This window comes from Rissa tridactyla, chromosome 2, assembly GCF_028500815.1.
Source record: "Rissa tridactyla isolate bRisTri1 chromosome 2, bRisTri1.patW.cur.20221130, whole genome shotgun sequence".
Taxonomy (NCBI): Eukaryota; Metazoa; Chordata; class Aves; order Charadriiformes; family Laridae; genus Rissa; species Rissa tridactyla.
The window spans coordinates 78612197-78639305 of record NC_071467.1 but is presented as its reverse complement, the minus strand read 5'-3'; the positions used below and the strand labels follow the sequence as shown (position 1 = coordinate 78639305).

General features: G+C 40.0%; 2 protein-coding genes across 11 annotated transcripts in view; both read right to left on the bottom strand.

The window, feature by feature from the left end:
• Positions 1-851: 851 nt before the first annotated feature.
• On the bottom strand, positions 852-16288 carry ROPN1L (rhophilin associated tail protein 1 like). 7 transcript variants are annotated; one of them, XM_054192834.1, is made up of 6 exons: positions 15410-16288; positions 9368-9525; positions 7020-7143; positions 6700-6861; positions 4204-4379; positions 852-1286 (listed from the first exon to the last, which is right to left on the bottom strand). In XM_054192834.1, exons 1-6 carry the CDS (start codon positions 15410-15412, stop codon positions 1223-1225), a joined length of 687 nt encoding a protein of 228 aa, XP_054048809.1. In that variant the 5' UTR covers positions 15413-16288; the 3' UTR covers positions 852-1222. The 7 variants fall into 7 exon arrangements, with proteins under 7 accessions (XP_054048809.1, XP_054048812.1, XP_054048813.1 ...); XM_054192837.1 differs by lacking the exon at positions 15410-16288 and adding an exon at positions 11844-11872; XM_054192838.1 differs by lacking the exon at positions 15410-16288 and adding an exon at positions 11786-11839.
• A 149-nt stretch (positions 16289-16437) lies between these two features.
• The window catches only part of MARCHF6 (membrane associated ring-CH-type finger 6), a 55864-nt gene continuing 45192 nt past the window's right edge, over positions 16438-27109 (bottom strand). For all 4 annotated transcript variants that reach the window (XM_054192826.1, XM_054192828.1, XM_054192825.1 and 1 more), the window contains exons 22-26: positions 26216-26350; positions 24021-24110; positions 22460-22592; positions 21350-21485; positions 16438-19058 (exon numbers count right to left, since the gene is read on the bottom strand). In XM_054192826.1, coding sequence (XP_054048801.1) covers positions 18968-19058; positions 21350-21485; positions 22460-22592; positions 24021-24110; positions 26216-26350 — 585 coding nt within the window. In that variant the 3' untranslated portion in view covers positions 16438-18967. The remainder of the gene's footprint in view (positions 19059-21349; positions 21486-22459; positions 22593-24020; positions 24111-26215; positions 26351-27109) is intronic.

The following is a 27109-nucleotide window of genomic DNA, read 5'->3' as shown; positions in this document are numbered from 1 at the left end:
CAGAGGTGAGAGGGCGGATTTCAGAGTTCTCCAACAGGCTAGAATACCTTCAACTGCAGCTAAAAGGACAATAATGGGAAAGTTACTGTTCCTAAGCTGATGCTTAAAGAAATTTAGGATCAATGTAAACTGGCAAAGATGATGAGAATATAGCTCACTTTAGTGAGATTTTTATTCTATCAATTTCTAGTCCTGTTAATTCCTCACGCAATTACACAGCAAGATCAGTCATCATCAGCCAAGCTTGTTAACAAAATAAGCAACTATAAAATAAAAGGTTGCAGATCCATCTTTCCTGCAATACTTCATTCTGTTTGATCGAGGTGCCAGCAGAGGGCACTCCATATGTTCCTGGCTTTGACTCTCAATGGAATCTCTCCAGTTTTACTGTAGCCACTAGTATCCTGTCTCTTACCTCAATTTTTTCCACGATTAAATGTGATTACCTGTTGCTAAATACTTAGTCTAATTCTGATTGATTTAGACTTCTGTATCTAGCACAGCTGTTCAACTCAGCCCAGCTGAACTCTGTGTCAAATGCAGTATCTTTTCCTGCAGAAAACAAGACAAGTCTACCTAAGAATGGAAAAAGATATTTAAGTTCTGAAAGTCTCCTAATTAGAGGGAAAACAAATGGAACCATTGCCATCCTTTCTTGAATTGATGTTTCTTCTACTAACTCAGCCACAAGGTTCTCATGAAGTTCTCTTGAATAAGGCTTGGTAAAACTGTTTGTTTAATAGAGTGTGATCATGCAGACAAGGTAGTCAAAAGACAAGCTGGTTTTGTGTCAGGGTCAAAAAAAGGCAAAGCCGGTGCTACCAGAAGCATAATGAGAAATGCACCAATGATAGCTGTCCAGTCTTCTCTAAATTTAATTTTGTTTGTAAGAAAAGAAGTAAAATGCACTTACGAAGTACGGATAGGAAGATCCATAACAAAATACCTTTTACTTGCTATAAACATATGAGTGAAGGTATCACTCCCTAGGTGTAAGTATCAGTATTGGAGAGGCAGGAGAACAGTATAGCCATGTATTCAATTAACATCCACTGAAGAGCCATTTCAAGAGTGGGATACAGAAAAGGAAGTGCCAGAGAAGAGGATCTGCTTGTATTGTAATGTGCAAATAATGGTCCTTTGAACACAAATTATTTTCTTGCCTATATTTATTCCTTTTTGTTTTTTCCTCCTCTCACCTGCCGTTGAAGAGTGGGCTTGATCAAAACAGTGTTGAGGTCTGGGTCAGAAAGTTTCTGAGCAGCACCATGCCACTTTGTTGGTCACTGGAAAGGAATAAAACAAATGTTCTAAATGAACACTTTAACATGGTAAATCCAAGTGTGTTGGACAGGATACAATTGAGGGTTACATTGATTGTAAGCAAGAGCAGTGTGGTTAAAAAGTGGTTCTTAATAAAAACGGTCAATCTGGTAACAGTAATGACAAAACAAATCAGTTCAATTTGTGTGCTCCTGCATTTTTTGACTCCCATGTACATGGAGCAGGTAGCAATCTAAGACAGTGTATTGGGTTTGCGTGGCAAGGTTTTGGTAGGAGGGGGGGTGCTACAGGAGTGGCTTGCTGTGAGAAGCTGCTAGAAGCTTCCCCCATGTCTGATAGAGCCAATGTCAGTTGGCTTGAAGACAGACCCACCACTGCCCAAGGCTGAGCCCATCAGCAATAGTGGTAGCACCTCTGTGATAATGTATTTAAGAAGGGGAAAAAGTAACTGCACAACAGCAATTGCGGCCAGAGAGAGGAGTGAGAAGATGTGAGCAACAGCTCTGCAGGCACCAAGGTCAGTGAGGAAGGAGGGGGAGGAGGTGCTCCAGGTGCCTGAGCAGAGATTCCCCTGCAGCCCGTGGTGAAGCCCATGGTGAGGCAGGCTGTCCCCCTGCAGCCCATGGAGGTCCACAGTGGAGCAAATATCCACCGACAGCCCATGGAGGACCCCACGCTGGAGCAGGTGGATGCCTGAAGGAGGCTGTGACTCCATGGGAAGCCCATGCTTGAGCCCGCTTCTGGGAGGACCTGTGGAGCCGTGGAGAAGACAGGAGCCCACACTGGAGCAAGTTTACTGTCAGGACTTGTGACCCTGTGGGGGACCCATGCTGGAGCAGTTCGTTAAGAACTGCAGCCCATTGGAGAAGTTCATGGAGAACTGTCTCCTGTGAGAGGGACCCCACACTGGAGCAGGGGAAGAGTATGAGGAGTCCTCCCCCTGAGGAGGGAGGACAGAGCAGCAGAGACAAGGTGTGATGAACTGACCACAACCCCCATTCCCCATCCCTCTGCACTGCTTGGGGGGGAGGAGGTAGAGAAACGGGGAGTGAAGTTGAGCCCGGGAAGAAGGGAGGGGTAGGGGGAAGGTGTTTTTTTAAGATTTAGTCTTATATCTCATTATCCTACTCTGATTTGATTGGTAATAAATTAATTTCCACAAATCAAGTCTGTTTTCCCCGTGACAGTAATTGCTGAGTGATCTCCCTGTCTTTATCTCAGCCCACAAGCCTTTCATTATACTTTCTCTCTCCTGTCCAGCTGAGGAGGGGAGTGACAGAGTGGCTTTGGTGGGCACCAATTCCAGATAGATGGTAGGAAGAGTAAGTATCTGTATGCAAACATGCCACATAGTCAGCAGTAGGAGGACAAGCCTGTTATGGATCTTTTAAATCGGTTAAAAATAAAGTGCATTTTGTGTGACTATGGATAAAACGAGTGAGAGTTTATCACTGATACCTGGATGGAAGACACTGGCATTTTCATACATTCCTAATGCTAATTCCATGCTAATTCTAGCAGGAATATATGCAGTATCTTGATGGATCCTTCCTCCAACTGCTAAAAATTTAAGATGTTTTGACACTGAATTTTGTGGGCACAAGACTTCACCTAACCAACTAAAGTCTATTAGAGATGAGATTTTCACCTGTAACAGTTAGCATGAGTTAGGCCTTGTCAGCAGTGCTGTTAGTACCAGCCTATGAATTTTAAGTTTTTGCTGTTGCAGAAGTTGACAAAAATGTGATCAAGCACCAGTCTAAAGCAACAGAATAGTGTCGCTGTGCTCTAGAAAATAGTTAGCCAAACTGTGCAAATACCCTGTTGATCATCATGAAGTGCAGGTGTCCAGAAGTAGTCAGAACAAACAAGTTGTGAGCAGCAACAAAGGTGACAGCACATCAGAAAATGGCATTTCAATGGCTCGATCATCAACATGGTACCCTCTACCCAATCCTGTAAGAAAGGCACCTAATAATACTGGGGGAAACCATAATTTGCTAACAAACTACCCTATGAAGTCAAGAGGTGACGATGGGGTTGCCTCTTCATTATGAATCAAGCCAAAGATTACACAACAGCACAGAGAAGACCTGAACCACGTCTGTCATTGTTAGCAAAACAGAGAGCCAGGCCATGAGTTTTTGCTTAACCTTCAACCTACACGTCTCCTGCTTCTGAAGAACTGCGTCAGTTCATGGCTTACTGACACCAAACTATAAACCCACCTCAGAGCGAGCAGAAAGAGGAACACAACAGACTAGAAATGTACCCAACCACCCCAGCCTGGTACAAAGAGCAAAACAGGATGAAGTATTCAGGTCCTGCCTTTGTCTTTTATATCTTCTGAAGGCAACCAACACTAAGACCATTCCAAGGACAATTTACCATAGCTAACACTACAAAAACTGAAGAGCCAAACCATTTAAGACCAGGTGCATACTAGATGTTTTCTCAAGAAAATTTCTAAGGAGAAGTAATTCAGGAGAAACACAATAGAAACTTCAGAATTCAAGTGTGAATTCCCAGTTTCTCCAGAGATTTCTGGTTTATGATCTATCTTAAATCAAAAGAGCAGCCCATAAGATGCTGCTCGTTCCAGTACCAGTAACATGCAGATGATACAAACCTGTATATAATTGCTTCCTACAGGGAAAATTACACCACCAGATAGGGACTTCAATATTTCAAAGAAAGATGGATAAATAACAGTTTACCGTTTAAGAGTTCAAACCCCAAGGCTGACCACTTAACAAGAAATAACTATGTACACCTTTGATGTAACCTTAGTCAAACTTTACTCCTGTCATTACGGCTACGCCCAAAGTGAAGATAGACTATTCACCTGAAATTAAAGGTTTATGGAGAACCCAGAGGTGATCAATACATTAAAATTCCATGCACGGACTTTTTACTTACGCTTGTTCTTTAATTCCGTGGAGGAATGATTCAGTTTTCTCTTCTGGTATCTCTCCATCAATACTGGCCAAATATGAGTAAAGGAACGAGAAAGTTTCAAAGGGAATGCGGGCTGCTCCACCTTCTGGGTCCCTTGTTAAGATTTCACAGGCTTGTTTCATTGAACTCAGTAAGGACTGCAGGGGGTTCAGTCAAGAAAGGAGAGGAACAGTAACAGAGCCATGAACATTCTTTGCGTACCATGACAAAATCCACACTGTAAACCGCTAAAAGTGAATGTAAACGAGATGAAGGCTTTATCATCATTACCCAGCTTTCAACCCCAAATTTACCCTCCGGTGCAGGTGCAGAGATGGAAACAGTAATGAAGTTCTAGTAGAGACACAAGCAAAAAATACTAGAATCCCATAATGTTTAAAGATTGCACGGGGTAGTCTGAGCCCTATCTCCAGTGTGGCCAAATTACTCTGTTCTGCTACTGTAAAAGCTCCAGCATCACCATACCTAGTGAGATATAGATATATATATGTGTGTGTGTATTTATTATCTCAATGAATCTAAATGAATTCTCAGCAGCAGTTAAGACAGACATATCTACAAACCCCAGAAAATTCATAATTGTTTGATGATTTTTATTATGACAAAATATTATATTAATTTTTAGGAGTGCTGATATTTACTGTTTTCCCTATTTTTATGCAAGTTCCATTTGCGTAGTTAGTAGAAAAAGCCCCGAGGCAAAAAGCATTTCAAGAATATTTCAGTTTAGTCAAAGCCCAACAATGTCTGAGTTCCCTTAAAAACAAACCTACCTCAAAGCATTAGTTCCAAATACACTTTGAAAAAATCCTTTATTCAATACAGTGTCTATTATCCAGTGCCCTATGCTTGCTAAGCTATTACAGGGAAATGCGTGGAAAAACTCTGCATTGAACTTCATTGATTCAAAGACTGGTTGGATGCCATTAAAACAAAGCAACAATCAAAAAGAAGAATCCCGCACACAGGCCTTTTTTAACCCAAGTACTAGTATTTTTGCTGTAACTTTTTTGGTTTACCCTTACCTCTTCATTAACAAGAAAACAATGATTTTTTGAAAAGATAAGTAACAGCAGAACAGCAATATTTAAAAGTAAATGCATATCTGCTCAAGATCTAGAGCACAGGCCAGAGAATCGTCATTGTATAACCCTTTAACTGTTTTACTTAATGTAGTTCCTCCCCTGGGAGGCCTCTCTGGGGAAGGAGAGGCAGCTGCCTATATGACGGCAGACTCTACCCTCTGCAGTTTGCCACATGTCTACTGCCATTCCTGCTCCTGCCACTGTCTCTCTCTCAACTCAGCAAAGTTATTCACATTGGTTTCATCGCCTTTGAAAGACAATTTAATATGCTGCCTGTTTCTCCAAGGCTGTAAAAATACATCAGTGCTTTACAGAAAGATACTTCAGATGACTGGTGTTCTTAAGAAGTTCATACTTGGCTACTCTTGTATCTTAACTCTGACCCTATTCAATTATGAACACCATTTGCAGCTGCAGGAAACTAATGTGAATTTCTTGTGTGCATCTTCCTCGCTGGTTTAGGACACTGAACTTTAGGTCTCATTATATAGAGATGAAATCAAATCATTCATTTAATATCTGAAAGGATAGAGGGAGGTAAATTCAGTCTGTCTAGCTCCATCAGAATAATGTTCCTGAGACTCTGTTTTTGTTTTGATTTGATTTTTTTAAAATAAATAATGTTGCTGTTACTTTTTTTAAAATGAAGAAAAGAACCCAAACTACAAAATCATGTTGGGAGGGGGATTGGAATCAAGAAATACACAGTGGAAATGAATACATATATATACACGCACACAATTGCAACGCCAGGCCAGGTCAACATTCAGGGCTTCCACATATTGCAACATTCTAAAAATATTATTTAATATGTATTTTCTTTTTACTGCCCCTTCTTCCCTACTGTAGAAATCATTAAAGCATTATACTTCATAAGAACATCAGCTTAGTGTATTTTATAATCTCTCATTCTGTTGAAATGCTCTCATGAGATTTTATTACTGACATTAAAAGAATTAAATGTAGATTTAGTAACATTAACTGCTTCTGTGAAAATTTAATTGACTACACAATCAATTAAAAATTGATGTTTTAATTTCTCCCTCCAGTTCTCCATGAACATTTACACTGATGCCATACGCTTCATTCCTCTATCATCCTCTTTCTCATGGTTCAAGCTCCCTGCAGACTGTTCTACTTGCTCTACTACCCCAGTAAACTGAGGACTTAGCCATCTTTCTGGTTAAGTTCCCCTGACCAAAAGCTGATGGGGAACAGAAGTAAACATGCAAGCCGCTTTGCCAGCTGCTGCAAAAGCAATCACCATTCCCCAAAGTTCATTTGCATTAATTTTTCTATGGTCTAACTCATATATGATCACATAAGACAGTTTGCATTTGGATATGAGGGCTCTTGCTGTGAACATACGTACCTTGCCAAGCATGCTGCACCCAAGTGCCAGAAACTTCATCCATTCCACTTCCTCACCGAAGCTGCCCAACTGCAGGATAGCGTTCAGCTGCTCCTCTGGCAAGCACAAGTGCTTCCATTTTTCCTTCAGTTCTGCAACATTCACCATGCCTTTGGGAGAAAGCTTTAAAAGAAATCACGGCACCACAGTAAGAACTCTGAAAACCAGAATGAAACTAAGAACCTACCCAAAATAAATCAAATACTTGACAGTCAGTCTCCCCAACCAAGACACCAGCATTCCTCGATGGCATTGTGCATTTGATAAAGGCCGTTTTGTACCTGTTTGTGCAAGATTTTAAGGAGTCCTGGAGTCAAACCAGCGTCTGTTTTCTCCGTTGCTAAAGGCATTTCAATCCTCTCCTTCACAGGAAGGGGCTCGCCTTTTGACAAGGCTGAAAAATACCTAAGGAAAAGGGAAGAGAAACACACTTCAACGCCCGTGTCCATTACAAGCTGCACAGAAGTAAATGCTCTTACAGCTCAGTGAATGAATCTGCATGCTCATGTGCAGGAGTGGCAGCACTCGGCAGGCTGCCTGCCCTTCTCCCCATGCCCAGATACCACCTCTCTTTCTAGTGGAAACCACAATCTTTAGACTTTACACACTCCTTTTTATGACACTCTAGTAATTCTTTAATTCTTCAACTTATTTTGTACGTGATATACACGGCCCTTCTTGGCAAAGGCAGAGAGCGATTTATTAACATTAGAGTGTGCTCACAAACCAAAGCGCAGGCTTTTCCCATTTGATTGACGAGCACCTGAGGGCTCATTTGTTTAACATTCCCCTCACAAGCTACCTGAAAAGCACAACTACCTATTTATGCTACAACTCTCTCATCAGTCTTTCTGCTATTTATGTCCACTACAAAATAAAATTTAAGACTAGAGCAGAAAGGGAATTAGATGCACATCCTTTTAATAATAAGGCTGCCACAGACATAAAAGCAACCACCTCTGCCATGACTGGCCAGCAATCTGAACTGTGCCACGAAAACTTACTTTTCAGTCAGTGGTAGGTCTAATTTAAGGGTTTCTCCACTTGTCCTCCTCCCTCACCCGCACTGGTCAGCCACGTCCATGCCCAAGCTATCCCATGCTGTGCAAATACTTACAGCACTGCACACCTGAATTAGTGCGACTGTATAGAAATAGATGCATAGTATCTATGTAAGTACATATAACACCTGAACTATTTTTCAGCCGGATCCGTTTCCTCATCTGATTATTCACAGGGACAAGCACTACACCGGCAGCACATCTGAAACCACAGCCTTGCTCTGCTTCTGCTGCTTGGTTGGGGCAAGCTTCCTGCACATCCATCACCCAGAGGTACGCCGCACCCCACCTCCATCACATCCCTAAGAAATGCCATGCTGTTTTAAGCTGTTCCCACTACCTTTCTCCAACACTGCAGCTGCAGCAATTCAGTTTCAGGTTTTTTCTTTTTAAATGGACAAGCCAGACTCCAGCCCGGCTTTGTTAAAAGCCTCCCCACCCTCACGTACACGGTACAGATGTTTTTCAGTCCAACTGAGAACATCTCATAGATACCTTTCAAGAGCTTGTCCACACAAAGAACAGGACAGGAAAAAATGATAGTGAGCAGTTGAGGTAAAAGAAAAAAAGAAGAAGAAACATTTAAACATCTTAAATCAACTTTACAGAGAGAGATTTATTACACGGACTATCACCTAAAAGTTGTGACTTTTTAGGCTCTTTTCCTATTTAAGTAACATTTAAGAAGACTCCTTAATTTTGTTCCTGGAAACAAAAAAAAGTAATCTAAGCAAGCTTGAGAATTAGAAAGCTGTTTTCTAGGTTTCCTTTAAATTCCAAGAATTAAGTCCCACATGAGAGGAGGCGGAGGGAAGTTTGGTCTTCAGAACAGAGAAATTAATAACAAAAAAAATTATATAGAATCATAGAATCATCTAGGTTGGAAAGGCCCTTTCAGGTCACCTAGTCCAACCATCGACCTAGCTCTGACAAAAACCATCACTAAACCATATCTCTAAGCACTATGTCTACCCGTCTTTTAAATACTTCCAGGGATGGTGCCTCAACGACTTCCCTGGGCAGCCTGTTCCAATGCTTAATAACCCTTTCAGTGTAAAAAAATTTTCCTAATATCCAGTCTAAACTTCCCTTAGCGCAACTTGAGGCCGTTTCCTCTTGTCCTATCGCCTGTTACTTGGGAAAAGGGACAGACCTCCACCTCACTGCAACCTCCTTTCAGGTAGTCGTTGAGAGCGATAAGGTCTCTCCTCAGCCTCCTTTTTTCCAGGCTAAACACCCCCAGCTCCCTCAGCCACTCCTCATAAGACTTATTCTCCAGACTACTCACCAGCTTCATTGCCCTTCTCTAAAAAAAGATGCTTTTTTCTGTATGGAAATCAAACTATTCCAGAAATATGCAGTCCTAAACTGCAACAAAACAGAAAATAAATCAAACATTACACTATTTTTAAAAGGCTCACATGCTGCATTAATGCACAGAAGCGTGTATGCAATATACAGGTTGGTTTAATATTCAAAGCCAGCTCCACTGTACAATAAAGAGGAGCAGTGAGATTTTGTGGATCCATATGCATAAACATACATCATTATGCGAACATCATACTTACGCAGCCGCCCACTGCAAAACATCACGAGGCTGAGTCCTAATAGCAGCTATAGTAAATTGCTTCAGAATATCAGGTAGCTCAGGGGGGATTTTGATCTGCTGAGCACAAAACATGGTTTCTGGAAGAGGCATGGTCTGTTTGTGTTCGGTTATAATGGCCTGAAAGAAATAATAACAAAACAGCAGTTCACAGATGCAGAATATGAATGAAAAACTGCGTGTACACATGGGGGCCAATACTGCTTGTACCCAAACTCCTTCCTGTCCTACTTGACAGCTGGGGCTACTGGAGAACTGACAGACTCCGAAGGGTAAACAGATGAGTACTGTGCAATTCTAAAAAACAAACTTGATGGCAACACCAAGTAAAAGACTGGAGCTTAGACACCAACCACAGCTCCAGGTAAGGAGAACTGCTACTTTAACAGGTATTTTTAGATAGTTTTAATCTGCTCAAACCTACCACAATACGAACTTGTAAAACAGGTAGTCCAGACAAGTGACACCACACATGCCAACATGAAAGCTAGCTATGTTGACAACTCACTACTGCATGCTAAGGAGAGTCTTGTCATTTCTGTACAGAAGCTAGAGTATACACACTACCAAGTCTCTACTCTGTTTACGTATTCAAAAAAATGCAGTAGCAAAAAGTTACTAATTTGTGTTCCTGGCAGACTTCATATCAGCGACAAACAAAACATTCATGTGTGCTGCAATTGCGCATTGCGCTTTGCTCATACAGCTCTACAAGTAGGTTTGTCTCATTCAGGATGTAACTTACATGTTGCAAGGAATCCCGTTCCCCAGGATCCAACAGAAGGGACAGACATAGGTTATTGTATGGTCCTTTTCCCATTATAGCCATGGAGCACATTTTTGTGGGAAATCTGGGCACTATCCTCATTATTTCAAGGACAAACTACAGCCTACTTAAGTTGAATTAGCAACAAGAGCTGAAAACATGTCACCTATCTACAGAAGGGAAAAGCTGTGAAAGCAATGGCATCAAGAAAGGAATCAATGTAACAGCAGGTTTTATCCCTTTAGATTTATTTTTAAGGTGAAAATAAAAGAGTATCTGGCAGGTGGCTTTCTGCCTCTGTCATGTGAATTTTCCAGTATTGGAAAAAAAAATTAATAAACTCAGCTATGGAGGAATGGGACTGCTGTGACTCAAGGCTTCTTTGAGGATCAAACCATACTTAGAACTTGGTATCCCTGCCCATGGCAGGGGTGGTTGGAACTAGATGATCTTTAAAGTCCCTTTTAACCCAAACCATTCTGTGACCTTCATTTCTGAAGAAACACAGACAAGGTACATCTTCATTACTTCTACACAGCAAATTTGCAGCAGGGGCAGACTTCAGAGTGTGCATTTAATTAATACAATGGTCACTCACTTTCAGTAATGATTCAAAAAAGCATCTCTAGCCAAGGGACCAAAGCTGAAGGCAAAAAGTTGGGGATTTCTGGATAAGCTAGAGAACAGAAAAACATTGAGGAAGGAATACACACATGTGTGTATGTGCCCTTGGCAAGCAATCAAAGAAAAGAATAAAAAACTAATCAGAAAAGTAGAGGGGGGGAAAAAAAGCACAAGACCTGCTTTTCTATAGTAAGGCATTAATCAGAGTGTCACAGAAGGGTTGAGGCTGGCAGGGACCTATGGAGGTCCACCTGATCCAGCCCCCTGCTCAACCAGGACTACCTAGAGCAGGCCTGCCAAGAGCCACATAACAGGTGGGTTTTGAATATCTCCAAGGACGGAGATGCCACAACCTCTCTGGACAGCCTGTGCCAGCGCTCGGTCACCCTCACAGTGGAAAAGGGTTTCCTGATGTTCAGAGGGAACCTCCTGTAACCACACACACCTCATAAGCAAAGAAAAACGCAGCGCGGCCAGCGAGCCTTTGCAACTTTTCACAGTCAGCCCATGGCGATACCTTCTGTTTGTGCTCTGTTACTCTCTCGCTAAACACAAAAGCCATCTGAGCTCCCCCGCCTCCGATTGGCTCTTATTTTCTATTTTTCCCTTCACGCACCCAAAACTAGCCGCAGGTGCTCCGGGCACAAAGCCAAACCCCACAGGTATGCGCAGGCAGACCAGACTTGCCTGGCTGCCGGCGACAGCCGTCCATCGCCAAGCCCGGGGTCCAACGGGAGCCCGGCTGGCTGTGAACGTCCCCTTACCTGCCCCAGCAGGCCGGACGGCTCCCCGCGGCCTGCCTACACTCTCCCTCTTCCCGGGCCTTCCCGCTCGTTACCCGAGGCAGCCCCGCGGAGGCCGCCGACAGGCCCCGGCAACGGGAGAGCTGCGGACTGCGGGAGCCCAACCGCCCAACGGCCCGAACCGCCGCCCCGGACGCTCCCTGCAACGGCGGCGCCCGGCCGAGCCGCCCCTGCGCGGCCTCCTCACCACCGTCAGTGCTTCCCCCCTCACCGCTACCCGCGGGAGGCCGGGCCGGCCGCCTCACCTGCCCCGCTCCGCGGCCTCGCTGCCCGGGCAACGCGCCGGGGGGGGGGGGGGGGGGGGCCCGGGGTGGGCGGGAGACCTGCCCGGTGCTTAACGGGGGAAGGCAGGGGCCACGCGAGGGACGAGGGTTGTTGCCTCCGTTGTTTAAAATGCGAAAGCAACACCAAGGCTGCCTTTTCTGCGAACTTCTGAAAAGACCTGAAATGCCTTATCGGTTAAGTTGGCGGCAGAGTCTGGGACGGGGAGGTTGGTGTCAGGGTCCCGGCCCCTGCTGCTCCAACCCTGGCACCACGCCTGCTGACAGGGCAGCATGGGCTCTCCCACTGCTCGAGAACGCCAAGGAACCTCTAAATCCTGGCGGAAGACTACAAGACCTCTGCTCTTTCCTCTGAGGATAAAAACAGCACCGGAGGTAATCTGAATGGCGTTCTCTTGTGAAGACACTGGCGCATCCCTTGCTTATAAAGCAATGCCCTTCTTGCCCCTTCTAACATGGGCTGTAAGCAGCACAAGCACTCAAATGAACTTGGTAATAGGATTATTTGCTTCAGAAAGCTTTCACAAGCCATTGCTCCAAAGAAACCTGAAAGAGAACAGAGTCTTATTTGAAGCCAGCCCTTCTTAATCCACCTTATGTCCCCACTGATGAACATGAAAGGCCATGCAGGACAGAGGTAAAAGGGTGGTCTCTGGAAAACAAAAAGCACACATTTTAACAACTGTTTAATCTTTCACAAAACACAGAGCACCTCTGCTATGAGGACAGGCTGAGAGAGTTGGGGCTGTTCAGCCTGGAGAAGAGAAGGCTCTGCCGGGAAACTTATAGCGGCCTGCCAGTGCCTGAAGGGGGCCTACAGGAAGGCTGGGGAGGGGCTGTTTGCAAGGGCATGTAGCGATAGGACGAGGGGCAATGGTTTTAAACTAGAGCAGGGTAGGTTTAGATTAGACATGAGGAAGAAGTTCTTTACAATGAGGGTGGTGAGACACTGGAACAGGTTGCCCAGAGAGGTGGTGGAGGCCCCATCCCTGGAGACATTCAAGGCCAGGCTTGATGAGGCTCTGAGCAACCTGATCTAATTAAAGATGTCCCTGCTCACTGCAGGGGGGCTGGACTAGATGTCCCTTACAACCCAACACATTGATCCTATGATTCTATGAATACTCTGCAGAGGCTACAGGACAAGTATTGGGCCTCAAAATACTTCCCACATTCCTGCAACTACACAAAACCAGCAAACTTCAGACATATCATACCTGTTCTTTAAATGGGTAGATGGCTTTAAAACAATTAAGAACACAATAGCAAAAAAAAGACCTGTAGCAAATGTTATCCTGCAGGGGTTTGCAGAATAAAATTAAATTAATTTCACAATGCAGTTTTTCAAAGGTGTCTAAGGATAGCACGTAAAGAGCAGAAGTTTCCTATTCTCTATGATGTGCAGTCCTTGGACACACTTGGAACTATCCTGAAGATGCTCAAACCGTAAGTGTCATACCCTCAACTATTCCAGCTATTTGGTCCCCTGCAGTGAAATCATGCATAAAGCTGACAGACCACATTATGGGAAACAGCAGCATTTAAGTGGAAAATTTTTCTGTGACTATTTCATAGAATAGAACACTGTGTATTCTTAAAACACTTTTTTTTTTAAATATGAATTGCAAACTGGTGGAAAAAGCAAAAGGCTAAAACTTTCATAGAAGAATGCAAAATAATTGGAAAATAAGAGACCAATTAATTGCATGCTGCTGCAGAACATGCTTAATCTATAAAGGCGTGACTAAAGTAATCTTTGTATAAATGCTTGCATGTAACAAATTAACAAGACATACTTCATCAAGTAATAAAAAAAACCTCTGGGGGATATGCTGCTTGCTTTTTGCAAAAAGAGGAGCGTGGGTGCTACTCTCCTTTCTCCTTTGACCCTGAATGGCCAGAGATCGTCATGTATTTAACTGCGGTTACATGAGTTATGATCATCCTTTCTACGCAGTCTCCTGATTTATAAGCAGAACCAGATGTACTGGACATTTTCTACTCATTATTCCTGTGTTAACAATACACAAAGTATGGCATAGTTACTCATGTCTTAAGGTTGACATATTGGGATATCATTGTGCCCTTTTTAAGAAGTCACTTATAGGGAATTAACACTTTTAGCTAAAACCAGCATGCTTTTCACATGTAATTACACTAAAACAAGGAAACAGCATAAATCACAAAGAGTGGAACAAGTTCTGAGATGGTGAGTAAAATTAAGATCAAGAGGTAGGTGAGGGAGGAAGGCTTCAGCTTCAGTTTCAAGGGTTGGTGGTGTGACAAGTTGCTAATTATACACAGGTTAATGCAAGGTTATGTAAGGAAATTTGGGATTACACAGGTAAGTAACATGGCTGTTAGGTCAATAAATCCCTTTCAATGAGGAAGAAAGAGAGATCACAGAAAAGCCACAGAGAGAGGGACATTGATGGGTCATGTTGAGAATCTTGGCCCAAAGTTATGAAGGCTTAAAAAAAATTATGTTAAGAAAAAGCTGATGAAACTCTATGAAAACACAGGTAGTAAATACACACGGTAGATTCAGTGAAAGAAGTAACTCTGATTCTTCCTAGACACTGAGTGCTTTCCCCTGTGCATTTTACCCATTACTCTGTCATATAAGGAGCATTAAAAAGTACATCCATGGACGTAATTGTTGCTTTATAGCAACATTGCCTGATTTCAGCTTAGAAGTTCTGCTGCTGCTTCCTGCTTCCCTGACTCCTGGTCAGGACCAGCCAAAATATCCCACATATACTCCATTCTAATACAGCAGTATTTTTCAATTCAGCACATTCCTTACCAAACTCAACCAGGGCCTTTATACAGCTTGCATCTGCTGAACAAGGTACACCACCAATGCAGTTCTTCACTACCTAGGTTTTAATACATAAATTCTATTCAATATAAATAAATAATGAGCTTTGCAGTGCTCTCTTTTTTATAAGCAACTAGGAATTCTGTTCTCTCTAGGTAAAACTAGTCTCCTGTTCTAGGAAAAGAAACTCCTTGAAAGCCAAGTGATTTAATATAAATCAGACAAGTAAGGTTAACGGTGTGTCATGCCCCCCCTCTCCCCCCGATGTCAGAAAACTCCAGATATGTTTGATTTCTCCTTATACAGGGAAAATAAAAAAGCACCTATGCAGCTTTAGCATTAACCACTACTCAGAAACTAAGAGGTAACAGCAAATAAGCAGCAAAACTGATGTGCGGAGTCGTGAAATAATCTTGTGATTGCTCCGTCCCTCAGTAGTCTATTGAGTTCAAAACATTCCGTTTGTTTTGGAACAGAATTTGACCTTCGGAAATACCGTTATCTAAAAATTTCCATTATTGAGTAACCTTGATTTCAGCATATTGTTTCTCAATTTATGGTGACTTCTAAACGAAGAAATTAAAACCAGCAGCACAGCTTGTCTGGAATAATCATAGACTTGATAATATTGCTGTTAACTATGCAATTCTTTAGTTCCAGCTAATCTAATTAAGAACTGAAATATCAGAGTAAGAGAGCTCTAACTTACCATTATGCTTTGTAAAAGTTTTTTATCTGTTTCAGAAGACGGCTTCTTTTTTTTGCATCCTGAACTTCATTATACTGCCAAGACTCAGTTCCCTCTTTAACGTTTGTATTGCCCATATCATCATTTCTGATGAACCCCATGCATTGCTCAGGCTGTACAGTGCCCATTCCCAAGGCAAGCAGCACAAGAACACTGACCCCGCCACAAAGAATTTTCAATCTAGATACAACGAAAGGACAGAGAATGGAGTAACAGGAAACAAAATGACACTGATCAGCATGCCAGGCAGTGGAATCAACAAATCAGTTATCCATGCTTTGTAAGGTAAAGGGCGTTTTACAGACTTCTCTGAAGAACAGTGGGACTGCTGCACAGATTTTTATGAAGACCTTTGCTCAAGCTTAGGGGAAAGCAAGGAAAGAATTAATGCACTCAGCTGAAAAGTGATGTGAATACTGTAATTGGTGTTGGAGCTGCCATCTTACTGAGGAAGTTACTGACAGAAAATAGTCACAGGCCCCAGAGGGCCCTCGGAAACAAAAACAAGTAGCTTAGGCTTTACCCAGTGGAGAAGGGGGAGTCAGAGAAAGGATACAGAGTTGTAATTATTTTTAATCAATATAAAATAATCTGTGTAAAAACAGTCAAAGCCATGCTGCAATTAACTTCTTTCAGTATGCACAAGATAGCCACAGAGGCATGTGACAGTTGTTAGATGAAGCCCTGTAGAACGAGTAACAGCATTAGGTACTCAACCCCACAAAGGGGATACAATTAAGCCAGAACGTATCTCCTACCCCTCCATTCAAGACCCAAAGTCAACAGAAGTTGTGGTGGAAGCACACACACACAGAATTTTTCCCACTTGAAGAGTAATATAAAGACCACTGCGTGCTGTATTACTCTAGCAGAGATGGAAGCCACTGGTACAGAGCTCATCAGCTGTCTTCATAACAGCCAGTTGATTTACATGCTTACTATCAAGTTTCTATCCCAGAGGAATACGCACAGCACAATAAGGCAAACTATTAAAATTGAAAACAATAAAAGTAATGTTCTTTAATTCTGGTTCTATACAACCTCCATCTTCTTTCCCAAAACACACGTAAAAATAAGGAAATAAGGAGATGAGATTTTTTTGGAAAGGTCGCAATGGACAGTTTCAGAAACAAACTTCACTTCAACCCGGGATCTGTAGAGCAGTGCAAAACCACAACGGTTTGATTCGAAACCAGTTCTCCATAACAAAGAGTGAATACAGATAATGTAAGCTACATTAAAATAGCTACAGCTCACATTACATGACTGGCCCGATTCATTTTTTTTCTGTCACAACTTGTAAAATAACAGTAATAAGAAACAGCACAAAGGCTTTCTTAATAAATTTTAATGTTAAGACCAGTTTGTCCGGATAAAAACACCAAGTTACAAGAACCGCACTACTGCAAATTCTGCATGATGCACAGTAGTGCTCGCAATATTTGAGTGGCAAGACCATTTTGGAACGGAAAGATATGTCAAAAGATGGAATCTTGGCATGAGTAAGAATGTATGTTACCAGTGAATTTAATCTTGTGAAAAATATATCTGTCCCACAATGTACACCACTGTAAATAGTCAAATGCAACATTTATGCACATCGAAAATATATGGGGCGAATACTCAATTTAGCATTTAGTCAGCAACAGTGAATGAGAGAGAAATATATTGGTTATTTTTCTACGATTTCATTTCACTGGAAATTTCTTAATAAATCACTCCAAAGGTTCAAAACCATCAGGACAACTAATTCTGTAAAACAATACTTTCTGATCTTCTGAGAGTGACAGCCCAGTGCTCCTGCCACTACATTCAGATGCATTTGGCTTGTGCTCGCTGCCTTAGAACACGAGTCCAGACACCAAAAAATGCACTACCACCATCACAGCCTGGACCACATTAGCTCAAAACACACCAGATCAGAGATGCAATATCAACAAAAGGAGATGACACTCTCAAAGCACCTGCCAGATTCTCAAGTATTAATTACATACACATAGGTTTAAGTACAGAATACTGAAGGACAGTGTACCGAGTAGCAAGTTAAATGTTCAGTCAATTTTCTGATTACTGCAATGCTCCTGTTTTCCCCATTTAATCCAGGAAAGATACTGCAATCTAAGCATGTGGTTTGATGCCATTTAAAGCTTTGTGATACTGTTATGTATTTTCTTTTAAAATATCTACATAAAAAACCCCAAACATTACTGCAAAATAACTCCATCTACATCTAGAAATAACACAGACTTGATTTGGTGGCTCTTGTTTGACTGTGTCCTTGCAAAGATACCTTAACTTTTCCTTGCCTGTTTAATAACATCTGTATTTCCCTGCCCCACAGGCAATAAATGGATCATGATGAATCACTTCCTCAATATTATTCCCATAAAAATTCACAGTGACCAATTCTGACAGAAAAGAGAATTTTTGTTGTTGTGGGTCTTTTTTTCTTTCCTTTTTTAAGTAATTGTGCAATATAAAATTCATACTACAATTTGCAACTTTGGTAACTTAGAGAAAAAAGATTTCAAGCTTTTTAATTAAGGACCAGGTCAGAATGTTGCTTACGCTATGCTCTTTGTTTCTGTGCAAACACATCAGATAAGGTTCATGCCTCCTCTTGAGGTCCTGAAAAATTCTATTACTGATAAGAAATTAGCTACAATTTAAGTTGTGAACCTATCTAATTTTCCCTGGTACCTTTAAATGCTTCCATCACCTAGCCTTAGTAAATTTTTTACTTACTGTTTCAATTCAGGAAATGCTGGTTCCCAAAGCCAACCCCCCTCCCCCCTCAACCAAACAGAAAAACCCAGCTGAGCCTCAACAATTACATCTGAATTCTCAGAAGAGGAAATATTTTCTTGATTTAACAGCAACTGTACAATATTACAAACTCAGACACATGAAAAACGATCAGGCAATAGAAAAATGTACAACAGCTTTGGTGTTATACAAAATAATAAAAAAGACTTGACAGCAAGATACATAGTTCATTATGTTCTCACCACGGCCACTTCATTGCTGACTGTAAGACAGTTATTTACTTTTGATATTCTCTGTGTGGCCTTTCCACTCATGAAAAATCATACTATATTACTACAATAAGAACTGTTATGAACACCATAAAGTAAGCTCCAAATATTATAAAAACATCTTGCCTCTTCGCACTATTGCTTTGTGGCACATTGTCAACAGAACAGCAGTCCAAAATAAAGTGACAACTAGATTTAATAAATTAATATACTTTTTTAAAAGATGTACAATGCACATTCTTTTTAATCCAAGGTTTTAGGGTGTCAGGATACTTCTATTTACACATATACAGACCTCAGACAGCATTGATAACATCAGAAAATGCAGATAAGGAAGAGAGCCTTAACTGCTATCTGGATGCTACTAACAGAAGCCAAAACACTGCTGAGAGTATTATTGGGAGAGATATCCAAAGACTGAAGAAGAGTCTATGAAAGAGACATGTAAAGGCAAAGGGAAGGTCAAGATATTTAATATGACCATCTATTCTTGTGAAGACTGAGGTGGAGTTGTTGATGTGCCTTGTTTACCAGATTTTCGTTCATAATTCACAAGTCGTTGCCCAACAAGGTACCTAGGATTATAGTAGAAACAGTGAGAAATTAACAAGAGTTAATACAATTCTGTAACAGAAATTCACTCTATCTCTGTTGCTGCAGAATTAGCTTTCTCATTTCAATAAAAGTTATTCTACAAGCGATCCTCCCCCTTAATGGTCTTCAACCATCCTCAATTTCTTTCTTACTATTCAGGCATTTCATAATGTAATACAGACATTACAGGTTTGTGTTTACAGCCTTAACTTCACTCGTCACACAATTCAGACACATGCAAGCTGAATGAAGATATGAAATACAAAGCGCGTGTTTGCACTGTTCACATACCCAGCTGCTTTGCTGGATGACACTTTTAAGAGCATCTTCACAGTGTCTATTTGGCCCACTGCCACTTGAACATCTGGAACAACCACTCAGATATAAAACCAAATGAAAACGCTAATGAGGTTCTAAGTTTAAAAAAAAGAACCTGCCACAATGCAGAACATGCATTGGGTAAGAGAGGCTCAGCTCATATATCCAATGAAAAACATCCTGGTTGAAAAAAGTAAAAATTGTAAAGGAATAAACTTTTACTGCAGTTTAATCTTTCTTAAAGGGAGAGAAAATATCCTAATGCTACCCCATGTAAAGCCTAAGGGCTGTGAGATTCCTTTATTTAAATTCGATTTCGACATCTCACCAGTTTAGCAGTTTTCCTACCTTTCACATTATTCCTTACTTCTCTACCATTGTTTCACACTCCAACTTCTTGCCATTTAAATTCCTTTCCATGCTTCCTATTTGTATGCTGTTTCTCCATGCAGAAAAGCCCTATACACCTACGAATTCTTCCCCTGAAACCTGCCATTTCCTTTAGAAACTTTTTCACCACTGCTCCTTTTCTCACAGTACCATAACCAAACAGCTATCATATATTTTTTTGTACATTTCAGAATGTCACAAACACATGTATATGCTTTTGATATTTGTTACATGAAAGACTTAATTAATTAAGCATATATCTAAACCATAAATCTCTACTGGCTAGCATGACGACGTTTGCATACTGCCCGAAATGAGATCATTAACTTATGCTGTACAACCTTTTTGTCTACAAGGATGGATATAACATTTAAGAAGTTAATTTAATATCAAAGTAGTTTTCACTTAGAGGTATTTTCAAAGCTTTGTATCCTTATGCCTTATTTACACAAGAAAGCAACTTGTAACATTAATGCAAGTTGCAATTCAATATGTGTTCTGCCTGAAAGATACTAGCATTTAGGTCAAAGCCCACTTGTAAATAAAAATACCAGCTATATGTATTACAGAACATGTTATGAAGGCAGGTGGGGAACAGGATTTAAATCAGCTGATCAAATAAAAGGTGCTAAAAAATAAACTGAGAGTTTAATTTTAGTTACAGTTCTCTTAATAGTTCTAGATACTATTAATTTCACATTTACACCAAACAGGTAATGTATTAGTCAATTCCTAATATTTAAGATTCAAAGAACTTTATTTTAGGTTTGACTCCTTTTGTAGTCAGTGGAAAGCAAAACCGTTCTAGGATCACTCAGGACATGAACACAACAAACACATTTATTCCTTTTCAATACAAAAGAAGCCTAGGAAGACTAGTTGCTGGGGTCTAAAAAATTTATTTTTCTAAGTAACTAACACAGAAGTAATTACCTTATTTTTTGTGTTACCCTAATAAGAATCACACAAAAAAGCCTTAGACTAAACTAGGCAGGATAACCAGAAAAAACACTGGGAAAATTAACATTTTTTCAGGCGTCTCAGTAATACAAAGTAATAATTACTGAAGATATCAGAAAACAGTAAAAACTTTGATAAGAACAAACTCTATCAAATCAACTGAACATTCTGAATAGGTTAATTGGACTAACGAGTAGAAAGAAGAAGAAAGACAGGCAGAAAAGGATGGAGAAGTGGTTTTATAAGCAACAGATTGAGACATAATTTTACTTCCAGATATGTCATAATTATTACATTCACTTGTCCTTCAGGACTACAGAGGGCAAGACAAACAAGCAAGTGGCTTCATTTGTGGTAAAACACATTTCAGGTTAGACATAGGGGAGTGTCTTCCATTTATAAAGACAGTCTGTTCCTGTGTTTATCTACCTGAACCACAGATAAAACATTTGCCAAGAGTTTAGGTCTGCCTCAGAGGGTCATTTGTCTAGAAAGCTTCTTAAAATCCCTATCAGTCCTAAGTATCTACAGCACCTGAATTCAATCTGAAGTTGCTATCACAATTTAAGGTGGAAAAATTAAAAAACCCACACTATATACTCACTTGTCATTTTTAATATGTTCATAAAGGCGCTTGAACTGGCGGACTTGGAAGGAGAGAATTCCCATCAAAACCACCACCATAAGCAGAAAAGGATAAATCCGTCGCTGAACGAGGTTTTGCATTTCAGCAGTAACTCCTACAAAACAAGACACAAACCTCACGTAATCTAACGTTGCTGAAGTAACTCATGCGTTTCTGTTTCTGTACCTGCTTCTATACTTTGTTACACTGTAATTTCAGAAGGGCTATGAAATAAAAAACACATCCATTTATGTCAGAGATCCAACATGACAGCTGCTGCTCCTTCTCATCTGGAGCATTAAAGCTGAAAGTTTTCCATTAACACAGTGAAAATCCACAGTAAAAAACCTGGGCTTATCAGCTCTTGTTGCTTATTGACTTCTGTATACCTCATATCAGAACAACATTGAGACTATAAAAGTCTGCATTCAAGTGAGAGGTCAAAGAATAAACCAGGATTTCTTGAACATGTTAACATCAAAACTAACTACCAACAAAGACAACTGTTCGTGAAAAAGCATCTACTCTGCTTCTAATAAAATGATCTCCCTCAATTATGAATGGACAGGAAAGTCTGAAAAAAAATTATCTGTATTCACAATTTACATTTTTATTCTAATACTGAATGAAAGCCTCAAAACAAAACCAGTATTTTCACCTGTTGTAAGGTTCTGTTAGAATCTGACAAATCAGAAAAGATGTCCTCAGCTCAGTATAACTCTCAAAGAGAGACTAAAATTAAAGGTTGATTGTCCAAAGAAGAAATGAGTTAATCATCCCTTTCCCAAACTAACTAGATACCTACATTTCTGCTGTTAGATATTATGCAGTCCCATACTCTTGATGTATTCTGCACTTTCTTCATTAAAAAGCCAGTCAGAATAATGTATTGCATTTCTCAATCCCCCCCAAACTTTTATGGTGACACAGCAATCCTTAAGCAGAAACATTCGCTGACAGAAGAGTGTGTTTTTTGCCAGTTTGGTTTTTTTATTAAATAACCCAGAGCTTGAAGTTTTATTTCCACAGATATCTTTACATTGCTCTAAACCACCAGATGATAAAGAGGTATACTGAATGTATACATACCTAATAGAGGTACAACACCAGAAGCTATGATGTATGGTACACACAGGGAAAGTAAGAGAACAGAGATTACAGGTGCCGCCAGTTTACGGATTATGAAGTGTAAATCAATGTTACGAATCCCATTTGCATATACCTGAGAAGAACAAGTTAGAAATAGAATGGATCAATCAAGAAAGCCATGCTTTGCACTTACAGTAATAATTGCAAGGTTTTACACAATTTTCCTTATGAGAGGAAACAGGTGTTCCCAACTTGAAGGAAACCATGAAGGCCACAGTCAAAGAAGGAAAAACTCTGTCACAATCTACATCATGCGTGTTCCAGGAAATCATTTAAAAAGTGCCCAGGGGAGCAACTTAATCTGGAATAGTGTTGTGATTTGGTTGCAGGAGTGCAAGAGACCAGCTGAAAGATCATTAGAGCTGTGGATGGTGGCTTTGTGGGTGACCTGGGATCGCTGTTAACTTGCTGAAAGAGGATCCTGTCTATGCTAATAGAGCAAATCTATTGAATATAGTAACATAGGCAGAAAATAAGATCTTATTTTGTACTTGTTTGGACAGACCAGAGTCTCTGCATGTGGAGTCTGTGCCTGACGACAGGGCCTCCTAAATTCTTGTAGCACTAAGGTCTCAGCATGACTAGACGAATCATGGAAAAAGACAGATTTCAAATGGCTACGATCACATCGAGCTAGACAATGGCCTTGGTCGCAACAGCCTGGATGTCACCAGCTCTAAGGATGGCTCAGGAGAGCTTTGTATAACAAACAGGCATTCAAAATGGATGGAAGAGCCAGGGTACGCATCAAAAGGTACTCACAGAATTAAGACTACATTTCTCCAGTGTGACACCTAAAGCGTAAATGGTTTAATAACTGGGACTATGTGCTAGACTTGAGAGGCAGAGGTGTGTCACCTTTTGTACAGAGGTGAGCACACACCCCATAGCCATTTCACATAGCGCTGCCTTGAAAAGTTACTTTCTGACAAACAACTGTGATAATTCATTGAGATGACAAGCGTAGAACTTAAAGCTTACAGTCAAGGAAAAAATACTTCCGTCAGTGAAAGCAACAGGTCATGTGACTCAGAACTGCTCGCAGAAACTCTTCTGTCTTGCTTAATAATCAAAGGGGACTGGAAATAGTGCCTTTCATGTGCACTCATCTATGAACGAGGGGGTCTCTACGGCTCTGGAGAAGGCAGAAATTTGCTGTTCTTGAGTGGTGGACATAAATAGTGTCCAGTATTTGGACACGTGTGAATTAGTCTGAAGAAATAATGATATTTCTCATTTTAATACAAACCTGACAAAGTTGCATATATGTATAAACAGCACTTTCTTGATTTCAGATTTTTGAGGTTTATTTTTGTTTTATTGTTAAGTGTACCTGAATGGCTACACGATTTAAAAGGATTCTACAAGACCAGCTGAGTTTTACTCAATTACTTAAATTACACCATTACTACAACAGTAACTATGTTTTCTGACTCACACATTCAAAAAAACGTTCAAAACTTATTATACAGATAATCCACACGAACAATTTTTTTCCTACCTGTTCAATAACAGTTTTCAGCCACCACTGGGGACCCATCAGTGTTATGGCAGCAATTATTTTGGCATGCAGAACTCCAAGAGCCCAGTCCTAATTTTGTAAAAATGGACTGTTAGCATTAACATATTTTTTTAAATAGCTTAACAACCAAAAGCTTTTAGAGCAACTTACTACTATTACTTATAAGTGAAAAGATAATTACTTTTCTATTTACATGGGACATTGTTTACAAGAGGTGACATCTTCCACAAACTCCTAAGAAAAAGAGGATGCCCTCAAGCTTAACTGACATCTGTAAAATACTCAGTTCCATGGAACCAATAAAATCAGCTACCACAAAGGCAAATACAAAATCAAAGATTTAAGCTTACTTAAAGCAACAGACTAACATTCTGGTACAAACTAATTAACACCGCTAACATTTACCTAGAAATAAGTTATTTTGATTCCCTTAAAAAAAGAAGAGAAACAAGATACAAAGATGCCCACAGAAGTCAGGAAACAAGGGTTTTTTTCATCTTTTAAATTTTAAGTTGTTCACAAAACCCTACCTGATGTGAGAAAAACTAAACAAAGCAAGGCAATGCTCTTCACAAAAGAACATCATAATATTTGGAGGAAAAATTATGCTTTAACATATACTGCAATTATTACAGCATGGAATTAAAAGAACTCAATATAACTACAGGCCTTTAGTAACACTGCACATCGCGAGTCAGTCCTTTCTGAATCACAGATATTTGGTAAGAGATTCTGCAATAAAACCCACCAAAACCAGAATGCAAACTATAGGCTGACAAGGCAGAATAAACAGCTACAGAACTGGTAAGACTTAAGACAGCATTAACTTTCTTAAACCTCTGGGAAATACATTTTCTTTAACCAATTATTTAAAAAGACAGCTTTTGTTAATGTCTATTACCCCAGATACATTAAAAAATTTAAGAACTTATTACTAAAAATGTCAGTGTTAAAAATTGCTTCCTGTTTGCTCAAAGCATGTATAGTTCTATTGTCTTTTGTGAAAAATGGAAGTTATTCTCAATTTCTACAGCTCCTTTTTAATTTAGAGCAAGTCACAAATCCCTCTAACCTGATATTTTGAGGAAACTCTGCCACATGAAAATAAAATCTTTTAGTGTATTTAATTACAAACTTTTAAAGAAGTTTGTACTTTGAACATGCAAAAGTTAGGAATTTTCAGAATCTCAAGCACTACAAACCCTTTCCAAAACTGTTTGGAAACCATGATTATCTACCACTGCAATCACATGATGTCCTGACTTACTAGTCATTTACTTAAACAGACATCTCCAAAGTATACCTGTACTATAAAATAATGGAATATTTAAATTAGCAGTGAAATTCTTTGTATTATGACTTTCAAGCATTTGGATACTGAAAGTAAATGAAAGCTTATTTGTGGACATCTTCGAAAATCACTATCCCTAAACACTTCCTTGTCATTTAGTAATGTGCATTCTAAATCTGTTGAGTTATGGTTCCCTCAGTTAGGTTCTCTTTGAGTTACAAATCCTTTCATAATTCAACCCAGGTGATACAAGCAATTGTCACTCAATCCACTGTACCTTCATTTCTTCCACCAACTTGCAGGAAAAAAGTTTTCATTCCCTTAACCTGTGAGGCTTGGCCGAAGAAAAACAAAACACCACCACCGCCAAATCTTGTATTAATGATTTGACATCTCAACCGAAAACCAGAATGATCCTAAAGCATATCAAAATTTTATTTGCAGCGTGTATCATCACTGATTTAAAATCTTGTATGTAAAAAAAGATTAGCCAAACCTCTTGCTGTGTAACTGCAGGCAGAAAGTTTTCCAGAAAGGTCAGACAGAATATGTACATCTGTGCATATGTACATACAGCTATACTAACTTCTGTACGTAACTTTACAATTCTGCTGCTGAAAAAAAAGTGTCTATCTGATCACTGAAATGCAAAGATCTTCTGATGTCAACCCACAAATTTCAGCTTTTCATACTTAAAATTCCTAAGCAAAACCTTTTGGTTTAAGTAATCCTCACACCCAGACTAGCTGTCTTTCCTCTGCCACATAGAAACACGTGGGAAATGTTCTGAAGCACCGAATCAACATGAAACAAGAACTCCTACACCCCCTACTTCTAAGTAAAGAAATGTATCAACAGCCAAAGAAGAATGGAAGTGACTGACCTGCCAAGGGTAGAAGAGAGGTGTTTGATCCAAAGGAACTCTCAAGGGTGCAACAATGACCAGTTCAAACAGAAGACCAAGCAGAAGTGGAACCACACCAGCTAGCAGTATAGCCACTATTAATGTCTTCATTATCTAAAAAAACCAATACATCTGTTTATCAGAGGATTCTTTTTGTTTAAACTTCAACATGTAACAAGCTACACAAACAGATGAAGCTGGAGAAAAAAAAAACTATACAGACCTTTAATTCACACATATACTCCCTTAGAAATAGTTTTTATTACATACATAGTTTTGCAATGTAAGCTTTCAAGATTGGGTCCTATTCCATGCCCCCTCCATAAAAGGGCATGACTGTGCCTACTGGTGTCCATATAGTTTTAAACCATAAAACCACCTTTGACTGTTATCAGTAGGGAATACTATGGCACTTCATTACATTGAGAATTCTTGTATGTTGGAAAATTAGAGAAGAATCTTTCCAAAACTGCTGATTTTTCTCCAGTGAAAAACCAAACTTTAAAAATTCACTCATTATGGAATATTTCTGACTTAAAAATGAAACACTTGGTTAGAATACCATGCCTGAATCTTTCTTTATTCTAGAATTCTCTTGATTTACATGCATCATCCAAAAATCAGATACAAAACTAGTCTGGCATAATTAACATGATCAGGAGAAGGGACAAAGGACAAGTAAAGCATTACATTTTAGCTCTGAATTTTCTTAAACAAGCTTAAGATTTTCTAAATGAAAGTGACGGATTTGGGAAACATGGTAATACATGAAATACATACTAACACTGCTCTTCTGTCTGTAATAGTCCAGTAAGCACACAAGTATGTCAAGATACCATTTATGCTATGAATGTTTAAAATTACCATACTTAG

Coding starts and splice junctions, on each gene's coding strand:
- ROPN1L (XM_054192831.1), bottom strand. CDS start 10,273: ATGAGGATAGTGCCCAGATTTCCCACAAAAATGTGCTCCATGGCTATA. Junction 6,862..7,019: donor TTAAAATCTTGCACAAACAG/GTACAAAACGGC, acceptor TTTCTTTTAAAG/CTTTCTCCCAAAGGCATGGT. Junction 4,380..6,699: donor GGTGCAGCATGCTTGGCAAG/GTACGTATGTTC, acceptor AACCCCCTGCAG/TCCTTACTGAGTTCAATGAA.